The sequence below is a fragment of the Montipora capricornis genome, chromosome 3 (genome assembly GCF_036669925.1).
Source record: "Montipora capricornis isolate CH-2021 chromosome 3, ASM3666992v2, whole genome shotgun sequence".
In the NCBI taxonomy this organism is placed as follows: Eukaryota; Metazoa; Cnidaria; class Anthozoa; order Scleractinia; family Acroporidae; genus Montipora; species Montipora capricornis.
In genome coordinates this window covers 33,023,398-33,040,897 of record NC_090885.1, presented here as the reverse complement: position 1 = coordinate 33,040,897, position 17,500 = coordinate 33,023,398, and the positions used below count along the sequence as shown (strand labels likewise).

Sequence of the window (17,500 nt, the reverse complement as noted above, 5' to 3'; positions counted from 1 at the left end):
CCCTTACAATTCCAGGTCCCAGCTGCATTATTGTTTTCGAAGGTTGTAATGTAGCGAGAGAAAACAAAGCGAAAAAGCTCGTATTGATTAAAAGCTTAAACTTCGTAATCGTCTAATTCTTCCACGCATTATACGTATTAGTGTGTATGAGGAATATATTCTATCGCTTTAGCCATTTTTTGATTATTGATTTCATGTATCTCTATTCGCGTCAATTTTTATTTTAATCTCTAGGTGTTACATCATCTTTATATGTTCGCTATCAAAAACACTTCATTAAAATCACCGACAAAAATAAAACAAAGTTACACAGTCTGGCTTGTTTGAACGCAAAGGAAACCTTTGTGTTCCTGAGCAACTTCGAAAGGAATAGCCATTTTTGGTTCGATTACTGACGTTCTAGTATGGTCACTTCCTTGAATAGCTGGTTAAAAAAAAAAAGAGATTCATGGCTTTGAACAAGAGCTTACTTTGAAATACACTTTGCGAAAATAAATGCTATGGGTAAAGAAGATCCTCTTTGATTGCAGCTGGGCTGTGATGAATATGTTAATCTTAAAAAGCAGTTTACTAGCAAAATACTAAACGCAAATTGTATAGTTGCCTTCCATTTATTTCGACAGGGATTTCACGGGCTAAGGCTAACTTCGTTACACTTTATGCGATCGGATAAGCAATCGGGGCAAAAAGGAAACTGAGAAAAAAACAGCTGCTCCGGAAAAAAAAAATTCAGTTTTACAAAACATCCCGTCCGCCGTGTGCCATAAATATACATCCACAAGATTTATTACACGGCGTCCTGATCGATACGTCATCAACAGTGTCGGAAATAAATAAATAAAACCCCTTAATTGAAATAGACATGTGTCCTCCTTTCGGAATCATGCCATTTTCTGGAGAAACCTCATTATACCTTTGGTTAGAGGACAGGAAGCCTGGTTTCGTCAGTTAAGGTAAGAGGTAATTCTATCAAGTGAACGTAAACCTATTTCTACTGTTCTTTCTTTTGTGACCACTTTACTACAATCTGTTGTTGGTATAACAGACGCGACGAAGAAACTTATCGGATAGTTCAAAAATGAACAAAGCTTTGTAAGGAAATGGTCATACTTGCACGTGCTAATTAAACTTCTAGTTTATCGTTTGTTGCATAAAGCTTTGAAAAACATTGTCGCCAGTAAATAGAGTTTAAATTCGACAACACTTAGTTGAATAAACAAAAACTGTATCGCTTACTTGGTCTGGTTATTCTCTAATTCAAACCATAGATAGTAGTCTCCTTACCATGTTCAAACGACGACAGAGTGTTGTAACGAATGGCATCCCAGTCAAAGCCGGGCCTTTTCTTCGACTTATAAGGTAATTTGCCAGGTAAGCGACCACTGAACTGCAAAAAACCTATTTCTGAGCAAAATTTTCCCCAAGTAACAATGAACCTTTACAGAAAATAACTCTCATAGCAAAAAGTGTTTAAAATTTGCAACAGTGCACAAAGAACATAGAATATGAAGTAAGGAAATGTCTTGTTTTTTAACCGGGAACACTTAGGACCACGAATTAGGTCAAAGCGAAGTTCTATTTGACCTAATTCATGGTTTGGTTATTTTTCTTCAAAACGAGAGGATTCGTCATGAACCAGCGAGAGGCTTCACGGTGATTAAGTTATCAACCGGCTATGTTTTGCTGAGCTTCCTTAAATTGAGAAAGCATCTCCTCAGTGTTTGTTTGAGAGCACTGGAAAGGAACTGAACATGAGAATTTTTTCCAGTTATGTAGCTGAAAGGTTTTACTGGTGATAAAATAACCGACGACGGACTTTCCATAACGTATTTCTATACCCTTATATTAATATAAGGTGGTAATATCTTAAAGCTATATTTGCTAGGCCTGTATTTCAAACGAAAGTTAACAGTACACAGGGAACATGTCTTCCAAACCCAATTCTTTGACAGCTACTCGCCTCTTTCGTTTGTTAATGAGAATCATAAAAACTGAAACCCTTCCAGTGTAAAATTAGCGAACACCAATTATTTTGGTCAGTAAAGGCGATATGTTGTACTAGGTAATAAGATCTTTTCTTTAGGTGCGTGTATCCTCCCGTCTAGGCCAGCTAAAGTAAGATCTCCGTCAGGACAATAACACTGAAGCGAATGCAAAACAGACTTCGTTTTCAAAAGTGTCCCCTCCTCCAATTATCACGATATTTTCTCAGTGCGCTAACGTGAGAAGTATCCGCAGTGAAACAAGGATTATATTTCCTCATCGAGACCATAGTGCTAAGCTTATATTTCGTGAATTTCTCTAGTTATTCTTGTAATCCTTCCAGTACCTAAGGCTGTTCAGTTTTCATTCTAGCGCATTTTGCTCCGAACAAAATGTCAGGAGTCTTGTAGGACTGTAGGACTGACCTAGGGCTCTTGAAGGTTCAGCCGATCATTCGCATCAAGATCTTCAACATCGGAATGGCGAGTAAATTGTCGAGATGGTAGGAGGAAAATAATTCGACAGTCTGATAAAATGAGATGTTTAGAATATAATGGAATCCTCTCTCTCCAAAGATGTGTAAATTACGCCATAGCGAAGTCGAAGCGGGTTTACAGTCTGTTTTCAAGAAGGACGTCGACAGGCAGGTTCAGATGCATTTCATGGGTTGGAATGTTAATCAAGTCACACCTGTACATTTCTCAGGGTCTCGACAATGCAAATGTCACCGCAAGAACAGTCTCCTTTATAGACCACATGCGATCTATGTGTGCTGCTTTTGTCTTTGAGGTTGAAAGGGCTTCTGATTTGTCGTTTGCCAGACGACAATGAAAATGTAATTTAAGCACGTGAAATTGCTCAGTTTCAGTTTGAAAATGAATCAAAGTTTTGCCGAAGGTCTTTCGTTAGTGTTGCAGTAAGAGAGCTTAATCAAATCTTCTTGTGCTCTTCAAAGAGGAATTTAGGAATCAAATATCATCTTCCGGTGGGATTTCCAGAAAACTGTTCAATTTGAGGGGAATAAAACGCTTAAAGTATCCTGCATTAAAAGAAAAAGTTGTCTAGATTGTATTAACATCGTTCTCAGCAACCCATGTTGGGCCAACAACAAACTCACGAAAATAATGATTAATTGTAAAGAATTAAAAGGCGTTAACTCGAATGGAGCTAGAGAATATGCCGGGCTTATTGTAAAATACTCAACACAACGCAACACCACACACGCGGTCTTTTTTCACAGCGGTTGACTTGCAAAATGTCAAAGTGTACATGCTCACTGTTCTGTTTTATCAGTTCTGTCATCAGTCCTACAAATCTGGAGCAATCAAGATGGTTTGTAAATGTTTTCCCTTAAATTTCCCGTGATAGTTTACATTTCAGGTATACATTTTAGCCTAGAGCCAAAAATTTAACATAGATGTTGCGCCTTGTTTTCATACGTCTCTTACCATTTAAAATTGATGGACTTGTTCCCATTGAAGTAAATATGCCACGTATAAAGAGTCGGTAAGTAGTAAGTCGTCTGCCTGGGGTAGGGGAGATGATTACTTCCTCTTTTCGAAAGGATTCCTATAAATTCGCGGAGATCTAATGGTGACGTCTTCTCAAATCTACCGGCGAGTTGAAGTGTTCTGAACTGTTAAATATGCTGCCGGATAGCTCATTGAACGAATGCAGGAAAGTTTAACTTTAATTTTCCTGCAATAATTCAGTGCTGCCTTAAAAGAAAGAGTACACTATTTTCTAAATCTTGAGTATCATAAAATAATAAAATATCTGCGGTTGCTGTCTTCCGTCGCGTATATCAATACTTCAACAGGAACATGTCCATCGAGTTAAAATGGCAAGAAATAATGTACGAAAACATGACGCAACATCTATGTTAAATTTTGCTATGGGGTGCACTTACGAAAATGTGGACGTCAAATGTAAATCATTACGGAAACATGTAAGGGAAAAGACGTTTATCAAAGGTGATGAAAACCAAGTCAATGCTGCATATAATAGATTGTTGTCAGAGAAGAAAGGCGATTTATGTTGGAAAAACTTACCGCAAAACACATCCGATTTTGCAGGTGTTTACGTGAGGTTTCCTCGTGGAAAGGGAAAGTATGTGCAGTTTGACATTTTGCAAGTCAACCGCTGTTAAAATTACATGCTTTTCACATATTGAGTATAATGTGTGCATTGCGCATTTTACCGATTGATATCGGCGTGTTTTGTTTTGAGTATTTGACAACAAGCCAAGCTGCCGCGCCCGGCAGGTTTATTGTCAGCGTGGAAGCACTTTCCGCTCGTCATCCAGCTATTTCTCGTATTAATGTGAATAGTAGAAGAAGTTGGAGAAAAGAAAACCACAAGGTCCTAATGGAGTGTTATTTGAAAGTAGAAATGGAAGGGCTAGAGGGATTGGTCGCAGGATGATAGGCCTGTGGAATGGATAAAACATGTTTGAAAATGGCCTTATGAATTCATTCCAAAATGTGTGGAAAAGAGGATGGCTGACTGTAGTTGAAGTAACCGTGGGAATGCGCACACCGGTGGCTCAGTCGGTTGAGCAGTGGGCAGTCTCGCGGGAGGTCGTGAGTTTGACTTCGGCCGGACCAACACTCACGGTCTTAAAATAACTGAGGAGAAAGTGCTGTCGTTGTAATGACATTCTCAAATGGTTAAATTCTCAAGTCTTCTCGAATAAGGACTTTAAACCGTAGGCCCCGTCTCACAACCCTTCAATGTTCATGAACTCTTTGGGACGTTAAAGAGCTCACACACTTGGCGGAAAGAGTAGAGCATGGAGTTCCCGGTGTTATGATCTGACCTTTGCTTCAGTGAGACCCAAGAAGAGTTAGATCAAGAAGAGTTAGGAATACTTTCGAAAGAGGGGACTCGGATTATTTTGTTATTGAACAGCGAAAGCTAAGAATCTTGACCAAGACGACCAAAATAAGACGATACCAGACAGGGTTAAGCAGTTCCAGCAAATAACCTGTTTTCGTTGAACCAGCGACAATAGACCTTTATTCCCCAAAGCTTCGAGATGATGCCTTTTGTGGTTCGCCCGAATGCAGAAGAAGCAAGAAGGTACTGGAATGACATCTCGGGGAAAGCGGTGACCCAAAACACCAGGGATGCAAAACACCGGGTGGGGTGCAGGGAGTGGAAAGTGGCTTCGCTGAGTTTAGAAAAGCAAGCCCCAATCTCGGCGTCCATTAAGGATGTGATAGACCACGTGAAACGACCACTCAACTGGAAAGCACCATGCCCAGACGGTATTCAACGTTTTCAGACAAAAAATTCCGTTCGTTACACGACAGGTTGGCCAAGCACCTTAACGCTTGTGTGAGCCAGGGCACAGTCCCAAATTGGGTGGTAAGACGCAGTATCTCCCTTTTAAAGAAAGATAAGACATAAGGCCCACTGGTGGGGAATTCCCGGCCAATAGCTTGCCTCAAAATGCTTTGGAAGATTCTAACATGAATATTCAGCAACAAAACTTACGACCATCTGATCAATAACAACATACTGCCAGTTGGAAAAAAAGATGCCGAAAGCGAGATACTGGGCACTAAAGATCACCTTGTAATTGACAAGACTGTCATCAGCAACTTATACCGCTCGAACAACTACACACTAGTCGTGACTCCATCAGAAAGGCTCGTGAGGCATTCCTCATACACAGAGGAAAAACACTGGAGCCTGCAGGCCTTAACAGAAGAGATGAAATGTAATTTAGTTTAGCTACCTTTTAATTTTCTTTTGTTTTTTTCATCTTGTTATCATGTATTATTCTCTCTCCTCTTTTTTATGCATTTCCGTTTTTATAACACATCACGTAGCATTTTTATGTCATTTCCGGTAAATATAAAGATCTTGTTACTAGCATTTATCCATTCAATAAACCTGAAGAAGGCTGGTGTTGGCCAGCCGAAATATTGCAAGCAACAACGCCTATGTTCACGTTGTCTTGACCAACCTTTGCAGGATATTTTCTATTTTAAAGTTTTTTTATGGTGTGGTCACGATCTATTTTGATCCAACGTAGAGCAAGTTTTGATCGTACACGGTTTTTGCAGTGGTTTAATCCTTAAAAAGTTTTAACTGTAAAAAGGTAAATGTTGTTCTCAAAACACCAGTTCTTTGGAGATCAAGAGTGGATTAGATAAGAGTGTTGTTATGGCATGGGTGGGCTCCCAAGCACAGTCACAAATTAGTCCATTTTGAGAATACCCGTTCCCGCGAAAATCAGTTGTCATGTCCCTAAAAATAAACATGGCTGAAGCAGTCACGCGTGACATGCCTTCTTCTGATTGTTCTGATTGGTTAAATTGGCGGCCCTTTGTTTGTTTCGCGCGCAAAGTGTATCTAAAAATAAATCCATTTGTGACTGTGCTGGGGGAAGACCGCAAAGTGATAGATAAATACTCTTATCTAATTCACTCTTGTTGGACATGTAAATATTAAAAGAGGAATCCTCTAGGGGGGTTATTTTTCACCGCTGTTATTAGTTTTGGTTTGATTCCTATCACCAAGGTCTAGCGGAAGGTAGACATAGGCTACAAACCTGGGAGAGATACACCCGCTCTGAACCATTTACTCTTCATAGATGACTTGAATCTCTTTGCAAAGTCGGAGTCGGAATTTGAATCCCCCGTGCAGGTGGTGCCGTTGTGTAGCAGTCACATAGAAAAGTAGTTTGGATAACAGTGTGCTGCGGTGACCATTAAAAGGGGGAAGCATCCCACTGCCGCAGGGTTCAGTTACCAACAAACGAAGTAATGACACACCCATAATAGAGTGGCTTCAAGTACCTTGAAATCTAGATGACGTTCTACTCAGGAAGATGAAAGAGTAATAGTACAGAGCACCTACCTGACAAGCTTATAGCTATCGTTGAAATCAAAGCTATATGCCAAGAATTTAATCACAGCAATAAACGTATGGGAAGTCTCTGCAGTAAGGTATAGTGTGGTCCCCTTGAATTGGACGAAAATGGGTGTGGATGAGTTGGATAGGTGCTCTACATATCAAGTCAACCAAGAGGCTACGGGTAGCCTACACTTTGTTTGAAGGAATTTTTAGCCGATTCCTTTAACATACAAAGTATTTCAGTGATTTTTTTTTTTGTTACAATATTTTGGTCAATATCCAGTTCAATTAAGTAGTCCGTAATCCAAAGTCCAAAGTCCAAGGTCCGTGACCCAACCGAATGGTTAAGTGCGATTTTAGAAAAGCTGTTCACATTTAAAGGCGTTGACTCCAATCAAAACCAGTAAACAGATGCTTTACAAGTTTCTACGATGGTGTAAAATTATGTCATTTGCCCGGTAAGATATGTTACCAAGTGTTACCGAATCATATGATCATCGGATATTGCATGACCTGCAACGAAAACACAAAAACTCGTTTCCGCTCACGCACACAATTTTTAAATACGTATTTCCCCGTTAAAGTGCATATGACACAAAGAAATTTCAAAAGGGGGAAGAAAGGCGGTTTACTTTATTGTGATAGCACTCTTTGTTGCCAAGTTATTCAAGATTTTGACTTATGCAAATTAGAGGACTTGTGACGTCACATAGTGGACACAATTATGTAAAATCACAAAATATGGAATATCTTTGCAAATATGAAGTCTGCAAGGTTGAGATTTTGCAGGGTTGATGTGCAACCAACCTTACACATTGTGATAGTGATTATGATGTGGCCATAGCAACATACTTGTTACCAGACCTCTACCTTCCCTAAATGAAAAATGCCTTCTTTATTGCTCCAGAGTCTAACAGACTTCCTTGTGCTTGAGCACACCCACTGAATGAACATCAAGAGCAAATAAACCTTGTTAGGGCGGGAAACTCTGATTTTACCCTTTGGATGGAGAGAGCCTGGAGCCCATTGCGTTGCCATGCAAACGTCACAGTGGGCCATATCATGGAACTTTGTAATAAGTATAAGAAAAAGGTTTCACTTCTGTACAGAAAAAGTCTTCAGAGATATTCAATTTTTTGTGATTTTACATCATTTTTGTGTCCACTATGCATAAATCAAAATCTTGAATAACTTGGCAACCAAAAGAGCTATCACAAACGCCATTCTTCATCATTTTAAAGGCTCTTTTGAACAAGCAAATAAAAAATGTTGTGTCATATGCACTTTACCCTGTCGCGTAGTCGTCTGTGGTTTAGTGGTCATCGTGACAACACCTGAATGAGGAAAAATCGAGTTCGAATCCTACTTGGGCTGCCCTCTCTGAGAAATGTCTACAGTACGAGGCAATTAAATCTAGGCATGCGGAGCTAAATCACGTCTATTAGTGTCAATTGTATTTGGCGCAGGGGGACTATTTGGGGACAATTTACAGAAACAAATCAAATAAATTCATATCAAGTCACAGGTTCGTTTTTTTAAGGGAGGGAAAAGCCGTAGTACCCGGAGAATAAAGCCTCGGAACAAGGTAGAAAACCAACAAACTCAACATAAATGTGACGCCCTGAAGAGTCTGGGAATTGAACCCTGGCCACATTGGTGGGAGGCGAGTGTTCTTGCCACTGCGCCATCCCTCCCTTCGATGGAGCCGGAGGGCAATCTTCTGTTTGAAATATGAAAATGTCACTTACATTGAGAAATAGAGAGACTTTTTCGGAACTTGAAAGCAATAATGATATTAAGGTTATGTGCATTTGAAAGGCTTATTTTGTCCGCCGGAAATACAACAATGTCGATGTACTTTAGATTACAACGAAAAAAGTGACCTCAATGAGAGTCAGTTTTCTCAATTTCTATAACTTTATTTATATAAAAAGATAATACTTTCAAATTATGCCGCCTATATTTCAAATTAAAGCAAACAACGACAACACCAACGATCTAATTTTTAGATGGAAGATTTTCATAGAAATGAACGCTACTCTGAATAGAAGATTGGAAAAAGAAAGCGAGACTGAACTTAAGCCTCGCACTTCGCTTTGACGATATGGCACTACGATGCCCTGACAATTTATTGTCTCATGAATCATTCAACGCATATATAGCTGGACATTTTACGACGTTGTAATAAACCCGTGAAAAATAAATTCATAGTAGAGAGAATGTGTAAGTTGATCGGCCATACATTTCAACTGCGGAAGAAGCACTAAAATGAAGGATATGACAAAAAGAACCGGTTAATTACATAAGTATATTTCCTGTCAGTGATATAACTGCAATATGTTTTTTTCCCTTTCCCTTAATTCTTAAAATTAGCTCATGGAGTCTTTAATTACATCGAAACTATTCGATAATAACATTCGAAAGACTTCCTCTTACTTAAACTTTACATTACGAAAAGGAAACGAGAAAAATTAAATTGAAAACTGTAAGTATACATAACAAAGTAGAAATCAACGCGGTTTCGTTTTGCTCTTCGTAATATCAAATTGTCACGCTAAGCTGGGAATTATGAAAGTTCTATTCCTATCACGTATATTTGCTCTTAATAGTAAACAATTATTCACCGAAGTGGAGGTGAATAGTGGTGATAATTACCGAGCCGAGAAGCCACTTTCACCGACACTGGGGTGAATAATTATTTTAGCAGCATATACCACCCAAGTTGAATAATCAGCCGATTGAAACTTTGCTTTACTTCTAACAATATATTTTAAAGTGCGCAAAAGTTCACTTAAACAAGGCGTGTGCCTTGTTTATTTGCTTAAAATTTTGGTTTGCAAAGATCGAGCAACTTTCCATTAAATACAGTCAAACCAAACTTTGTTGCCATTTTTGAATTTTTCAGACCAACCACCTCGTTTATCGATAACCTTTTTATTTTCTCCGTTTCCTCGAAGGTGAATACTACTTGTTATTCACCTCCGAGCTAGCCAATCAGAATGCGCGGAAAGCACTATTCACCTGTGTGGTATTACGCTAATATCATACATAACGCTAAATTAAAATTGAGAATTATGAAGAGTTAATGCTTTAATTGATTACTTTTTTGTTGTTTCCAAGACATGAATGAACAACTGTTACATTGTCCCAAAGTTACGATTGCATGTATTGCAATACAATTTTAGTATAATACGATGTAACCTGTTTTTCTAATATTTTTTTCTGATCGATAATTCCCCAGTGATCAAAGCCTTGCGGCTCACGTAGACAAGACGCTATGGAAATATTGAACAGAATTTCGGTTTTTATCGAAGAACCGAACTGCCAGCTAAAAACTTGAAATATGACTGGAAGCAACAAACAGCGTTAATAATGTAGCACAGAGGTGCTCAGTATTTTCAACAGATCTCTTTGTTTTAATGCAGACTTTGATGGAAGTTCGACGGAAGTGAAATTCCACTGTCGAAGAAGAGATAGTCTGTTGGAGGAAGGTCGAGAGACAAAGTGATTTTCAGCATCACACTTTCGATTATTTTCTTAGATGTTCCAGAATATTCTAGCAAAACGTTCGTTTTCTTTGATATGTATATGTTTTCCGCTATACGCCGGTAACTTCAATTTGTGAGAAGCAAATACTAAATGGAACCGAAGAGGCTTGTGGCCATTCACGAGAACGAGTCAATGTTAGGAAACATTCATTTATTACCACAAAGCCCTTCTGAAGTATTAGTTTGTTGTTTTAAATGCCCGCTTGAAATTAATAATCTCTTGCTTCTAAATTGTCAGTATCAAATGAATGAATGAAAAAAAAAAACTACTTGCCGCCGCAGCATCATCTGATAACCTCTAATACTTTGATGAGTTCACGAGAACAATCGCAAATTTTTAAAAGAATGAAAGTAAAAGAGTAGCGAGTCATATTATTGGATCATCAATTTTATCACTGTCGGAACTGAACTCCAAGGGCGAATAAGTTCTTCTAAATGTCATTTCATACTTCAAAGAACAAAAAAGAGTATGACAGGTTTTTCCTTCTTCTGATCATTTACAAAAAATATAATTAAAGTTGCCCAAGGGTCGACCGACACCGAGAGAACATTAGTCAAAACGTTCGGCTCTTTGAACGTATTGGAACTATCTCTTCCGACTAAATTTAAGTCGATGTTGTTTAATTTTTTTTTATTAAAAATAATTGTTTATGTTTTACACGTTTCCTGAGTCAAAGATTTTCCTTCTATTCATGTTCTGCAACAAGCACAGATCGGCGTTTAGTTAGAGCTGGGTATTGTCAGAGACGGAACAATATCTTCAAATATCGGTAAGATTCGTTGTCTATCTTCAATGTTCTTTTTTAATTTCTTTTAATATGGTTCTTTCATATTGCCAGAACTAACAAATAAATAATTCTAATCTGCAATCGCTAAAAAGACTATAGGACTCAAGTTTAAGTGTCCATTGAAAGGCGTGGATTTATAACTGAGCGTAAAAAAGTGACATCGATTGTGGCAGTTAATATATGATATAACCTACACCAAATGATAAAGAAAAGAATATTTGAGGAAGAAGTAAGCGAAAAGGTACGTCTCAGAAACCTGTTCTTGAAGCAATATTCAAATCTTAAAATGGAAAAACAGAGTAGTAGTGGTGTTTATGTAATAACCTTTTCTCACAAAAAAAACTCTCTAATGGTAAAAGAAAACATGATTAAAATTCCCATTGAATGGCCTTCTTGTCAAAACAAATTCGTTAAATTTAGATAAGCTCCATACAGGCCTAGGCAAAAGTAATAACTCGAAACTACAAGTTAACCTGGCCGGCAGGCTACTGTTTTCGCAAAATCTGAATCCCGGCCGAGTTCGTGTTGTTGTATTATTTATCGAAAAATTGAATTTCTATCAATTTGTCTTAACCAATCAGAATGGCTATTATTCATAAATCTGAAAGTTCATTGATTAATTAAACACCAATGTAAGCCTGAAAGGGAACTTGACAATGGAGCTATAACTCCTCTTGCCCAATCCTTTGACCAAAGAGGTTAAAATGTCGTCATTAAGTCATCCGTTTCTTTTGGTGTTCGCCTTCCCAAATTTTCTCTTTGAGCGAGGCTGGGACGAGACCGCGACCGTTCTGGTGGCATGGTTTTAATTTTTTCTTTTTTGTAGTCACACTAACTTGAAAATACCTTCAAATGCACACATCGTTGGTGGTACATCTACACAAAAAGCCATGAATGAAAATGTTGAAAAATGTTGAATGTTTCACGAACACATGTATGCAAGCACGAAACGATCTCGACTTTTCTTTACTGTGAAAGCTTAAAGTGGAAGCATGTACTGGTTGTGTGTGAGCGAAAAAATAGTGAACCGAACCAGAATACGAAGAGGGTCGCATACAAAACTGAGGTCAAGTAAAAAAAGCCAAGAAGCTTAGCCTTGAGGAGCTACTTTGGGACAAATTCAGTGCCATGTTGATGACTCTATTATAAGCTTAGTCCCGGTGGACGCTATTTACCTTATTTGCGTTTAACTTTCAATTTGCTGTATACTAAGTATCGAAGCTTAAAGGGGCAGTGTCAAGCTATTTTAGTCAAAGTTCAAAATACAAAAAGACGTCTTTTCATCAATCATGGAAATGGATTAAAACTTGAAGTTTGGAGATGGTGTCTTCAGAAAGATCCCAAAAATTAAATACAAACAACTCTTTTTGCAATAAATATATTTCATATCTTGTCAGTGGGTTGCCAGAAATGTTGTCTCTGTGAACTACAGCACTAATTTAGCATTACCCAGTTTTGAGCAAAAAACAGCAAATTTAGCGTGACAGTGCCCCTTTAAATACGAGCATTGTTGTACCACAGCCTTAAAAATTCAATGCAGACGGCATTATGCACGGAACTCAAGGAACATACCAGCCGTAACCCGTTGGCATAAGAGTCTAATTGGCAACAGTTATACAATTCCAAATGTTTCTTTTTTTTTCAGAAATGAACAACTCCACTATAACAGACGACGTATCAAGAAAAGCCCAAATGTCTTGTAGACTGAGTCCTCCAGACATGGCGACTAAGACGACCCTCACTGTTATCTATGTCATTATAGGTACTGTCGCGCTGTTTGGAAACTGCGCCATCATACTTATTGCCAAAACAAAAAAGCGAATCCGTAAGGTGGCCTTTAATTTTTTCATCATCTCCATGGCAGTCGCTGATATTCTGGACGGTCTTATCGCTGTACCAAAAATGGTGACGTCCTTCTATTTCGGCGAACTCTGGTTTGGCGGCTTGATCGGCAACATAACCTGCAAACTTTTAAGTTTTCTGCCTTCTCTCTCACTGGTTGCGTCCGTGTGCACTCTTGCGGCCATATCTGTGGAAAGGTACTTGGCGATTGTTCATGTTCTGAGAGAGCCACTGTCGAAAAGGAAGGTTAAGCTTGCCCTTCTTTTTCTCTGGATCTTCTCTTCTTTTATGGTTTCAACTACTCTCATAAAGTACAAGAGCGAGAAACACGACGGAAAGTACCTTTGCTATGGGATTTGGAGCGAAAATCTCGAAACCAGCCTCCGCATCTATCGGTACGAGGTTGTGGCATACTTCGTTTTTTTCTACGCCGTCCCCTTTTGTTTGATGATCGTCCTGTACACGTTGATAATTCGTGTTTTGAAGAGGCGTCAGGCTTTTGGTGAAAATATGTCACAGAATCGAATTCAAGCTCAAAATGTTACTGTTGTAAAAATGCTTGTTACGGTTGTACTCCTTTTCGCATTTGTCTGGCTGCCAACTCACATTCTATTATTGATGTCCGCATTTGATCACAACACACTGCAGTGTGTACCAACTTCCGTTATACTGTTGCTCACCATGCTAGCTCATGCTAACGGAGCACTGAATCCCTGCATCTATCTTATCTTCAACGAAAACTATCGTAAAGGGCTTAAACAGCTCCTCGTCAAGTGTCGCAGCAAACCGGTTAAGGGAATCGGCATCAAGAAAGATAAACAGTGGTGGCCTGGCTCATCGACTCTGGAACGCGATCCATCTCGTGCAGGCATCAAGGGATTCTTTCGCGATTTGTCCAAGGTTTCACGAGGAAACTCGGATGAAGTGACGTACGAAACGCGCTTTTGAAATATGGAAATGTGGTGGTACAAGCTTTATAATAGAATGTATTTACTGGTGTTGGTGGAAAGAAAATAGCGAAAGTATTTTGGAAATTTGACTACAACAACAACAACAAGCTTTATTATCATTTTTTAAAACATATATATTACAATCAAAATAAATAATTAATACTAAAATTTGGTAAAAGTTCACTCAGAAAAGCTCAAGAGGTAATCGAGCTGAGTGAAAATAAATTATATTAATTAATTGAATCCGTTGGTGAGTAGTAAAGCTTGAAAAAGACAAAGGAATAGATATCATAATGAGATAAGATAAACTGACAGTAAAAAAGAAAAAAAAAAGAAAGAAAACCGACAATCAAAAAAGATGAAAATTTGCATCATTACTAAGTACCACATGAACACTCAAAAGTCTGTAAGATGTTTAGCTCTGTTATTATGGCAAAAATTTGAGCTACACATTTCTATTGTTTTGGCACCAACATGGCCGTCTTATCACGTGAGTGCAATCAAAGAATAGGAATTATGTGGACAAACACAACCTCAAGAAAATAATGATATATTATGATCGGACTGTAATCGCCCGATAGTAAGTCAGTGGCTCAACTGGCATGCAGAGCCTGTAGGGCGGGCAGGCGTTTCACTGGTGTAAGAGCGCTTAAGGTAGCTCAAACCAGCTTCAACACTTGAAAGAAAACTTCATATTATTAGAACGATTGACACTACAACACCTTATTACTTAACAGCAATGTTATGGTACCAAGTCAAACACCAATTACTACTGGAAAAGATTCGGTCATTTTTGTGACGGAAAAAGTTACCGTGGCAACAGGAAAGCCCTTCAAAAACACCCCGTATTTTGGCTTTAGTTGCTCATATCTCAAAAAAGCACTCGGTGAGCCCCATTATTTATTTCTGAAACGTAATTAGCATGCCAGAATAAAACTTAAACAGAGCTACCTTAAACAATTGAAAAGTTAAGGTAGCTCCGAATACGCTCCGCTCAATTTTTTTTAAACATTGCAGAGAGTTTTATCTTGGCTTGCTGATAACCTTTGTGGAATAAAAAATTGGGGTCACCGAGTTCGTTTTCCAGATACGAGCAAGTAAAGCCAAAATATAGGACGTTTTTGCAAGGCGTTATGTCACAAAAATGACTGCATCTTGTTCAGCAATAATTGATGTTTCACATGGTACCATAACAATACTGTTACGTGATAAAGTCTTGTAGTATCAATCCTTCCCATAATAAGGTCTCTTGAAAATGTTGAAGTGGGTTTGAGCCACCCTTGAGAGGGCGCTCTTTCGATCTCTTGTAAATGGCCTGCCATTTTGAGAGAGGTTAGCTCGCCCAAGCTCTCCGTAAGTTTCATGATCCAAAATGCCGGCACAGCATACCAGCTCTTCAAGCTTTCGACAAGCGGTCTTATCGGACCTTTCTTGAAGCACGGTCTTTACAAAAAAAATCCTACAAGTTGACAAATTACCTTATAATAAAATATTAACATCCAAAAAAGAAAACGCTGGCCGAGACTGAGCAGCAATCTCACATCCACGTATCATTTTCTTTTGTCTAAAAGCATTATTTCTATGCAGAAAAATTATCAAGTATACGAAACAGAGTTAACAAGTGACTGCATTGTCAGGATAACCTAAGCTGAAACACTTTCACAACAGCAAAAAAAAGCTTATAGTATTTAACCACTCATATAATACTAGCTAGATATCAAGCCAACAAATTATACGTAAATCAAACATTCCAAATTCGAACAAACTCAGCCAGTGTTGTCTAACTAGACAACATATTTTTGGCAAAACGTCCTTTGTTATTAAAAAGATCATTCTAAATGTCCCTATTTTCAGGTAAAAAATCAAACAAATTTATGTCAATGCAATGTAAATGAATGACTAATGTGAATCTCGAATCTCTAAGTTTTATTTTAAACTTCGTTTTCATTTGTTAATGTAACGCTATAGGTATTTACTTCTGCTTTAAAACTAAAAACTAAAAACTAAAAACTCGACAACTCGAAAAGCCACCAAGTTCATTTAGCTTCTCGCCTATCACTTTTCCAGTAAAATACTTCGATCCTCTTGTAACATTTTAGGATAAGCAAATTTTAGCTGCTTTATTATTTGTATTAAGTTGTACTGACAACTGATGAATGAAATAAAGAATGTTGTTTTTTTTAGTTTTTTGATTTTATGCAGAGGCCTTGGATCGGAGAGCACCAACATGCTTCTTACGCCCCATCCCCCCCATCCCCCCCTAGAGCTTTAGCGGTTTTGGATCCGTTATGCATAAATGTCATGTTTCACTTTATGCATTTTCCTCATGTCAATAGGCCTCCACATAAGGACTGCATGTTAAGAACTAGTCACCCATGATTGATCACTAGATTGAGGTCTGGGAAAGGTCTCTTTGCTACTTTTGAGCCTAAGACTTCTCATAGTTAGTCCACTAACTATGGAATTCTCTTACGGTCTCGTTTTCTTTGGAAACTTGTCAACTTTCAGAGCAATATGAATATTAAATTGAAAGCGCCAGACTATTTTTTTTTATCCCATAAACGAACAATTCTCACTGAATTGGCTCTCCAGACAATTGGGCCGATTTTCTTTGTTGTTTACTGTACGCTTCCTAGAAAACTAACTTGGCATATTCACTCGCTGTATTTCATTGAAATAGCGACGTCTCCCCGCGTGTTTGCTTCGGATCATGTCCTCCGTGGGGCAGAGCTTTTAAGGCAGGCTCTCCTTTTTGCCGCCCCAATTTTCTCGCAAATTATTCGCCTGTTTGGCTCGCACCTGCCACAAAAACTATAGACTGAAAACGGCTCGAAGTCCAACCTTTTCTTGTGTATTAATTTACTCCTCGGAATACTCTTTTTTCCAAACAACAGCAGACAATTCTGAATTAAGACATTCTGCAAAATTCTACTTCCCTGCTTTAGTGAAAAGAGAATTCAAAAGAAAGAGTCCTTTCATAGACACTCTTCGTTCTCAAGGTATATTCAAATTGCAGAAAACATCGTCAATTAGAAGACACAGAGAGAACCAAGATATTTAACAATAGATCTACCTGTTTTCCCCCTTTTTTAGTGTAAAGACTTCATAGTATCCATTCACAAAATTCATACTTAAACGCAGTGGTTTCAGTACGAATCTTTGCGATGTCGGTAGTTGTCATTTGCCCTGATAACAAACTTACGACATCGCAGAAATTCGTAAGCCACAGACCCGTCTAAAACGGACACGGAGCCCTCCGATTGCACATATAAGACGAGGACAACTGTACGTAGAGGTAAGTAGTTTATTGCTACATTTACAGCTTACTTTAGCATTTATAAGCTCAAAGTTTATTTTCCCTTACAAAGTCCACCGAGCTGGGGCTGCCTGTGCGGGAAAGAATGTTAATCGCTCGTCGTTTTCAGAGTAAAACAACGCACTTTTTAGCCGAGAAACGACCGTCTTTGGTTTTTTTATTTTGTTGTAATATTTAACTGAATATTTACATTTCATCTGTAGGGTC

The 17,500-nt window shown here is 38.4% G+C and overlaps 1 protein-coding gene across 1 annotated transcript; it reads left to right on the top strand.

The window, feature by feature from the left end:
* Window positions 1-11,135: 11,135 nt before the first annotated feature.
* On the top strand, window positions 11,136-14,328 carry LOC138041303 (galanin receptor 2a-like). The gene is made up of 2 exons (XM_068887079.1): window positions 11,136-11,167; window positions 12,831-14,328. The coding sequence occupies exon 2, from the start codon at window positions 12,833-12,835 to the stop codon at window positions 13,973-13,975; it is 1,143 nt and encodes a 380-aa protein (XP_068743180.1). The 5' UTR covers window positions 11,136-11,167; window positions 12,831-12,832; the 3' UTR covers window positions 13,976-14,328.
* Window positions 14,329-17,500: the final 3,172 nt, after the last annotated feature.

Bases quoted from the DNA above. Each gene is read 5' to 3' on its own strand.
- LOC138041303 (XM_068887079.1), top strand. From the start codon at position 12,833: ATGAACAACTCCACTATAACAGACGACGTATCAAGAAAAGCCCAAATG.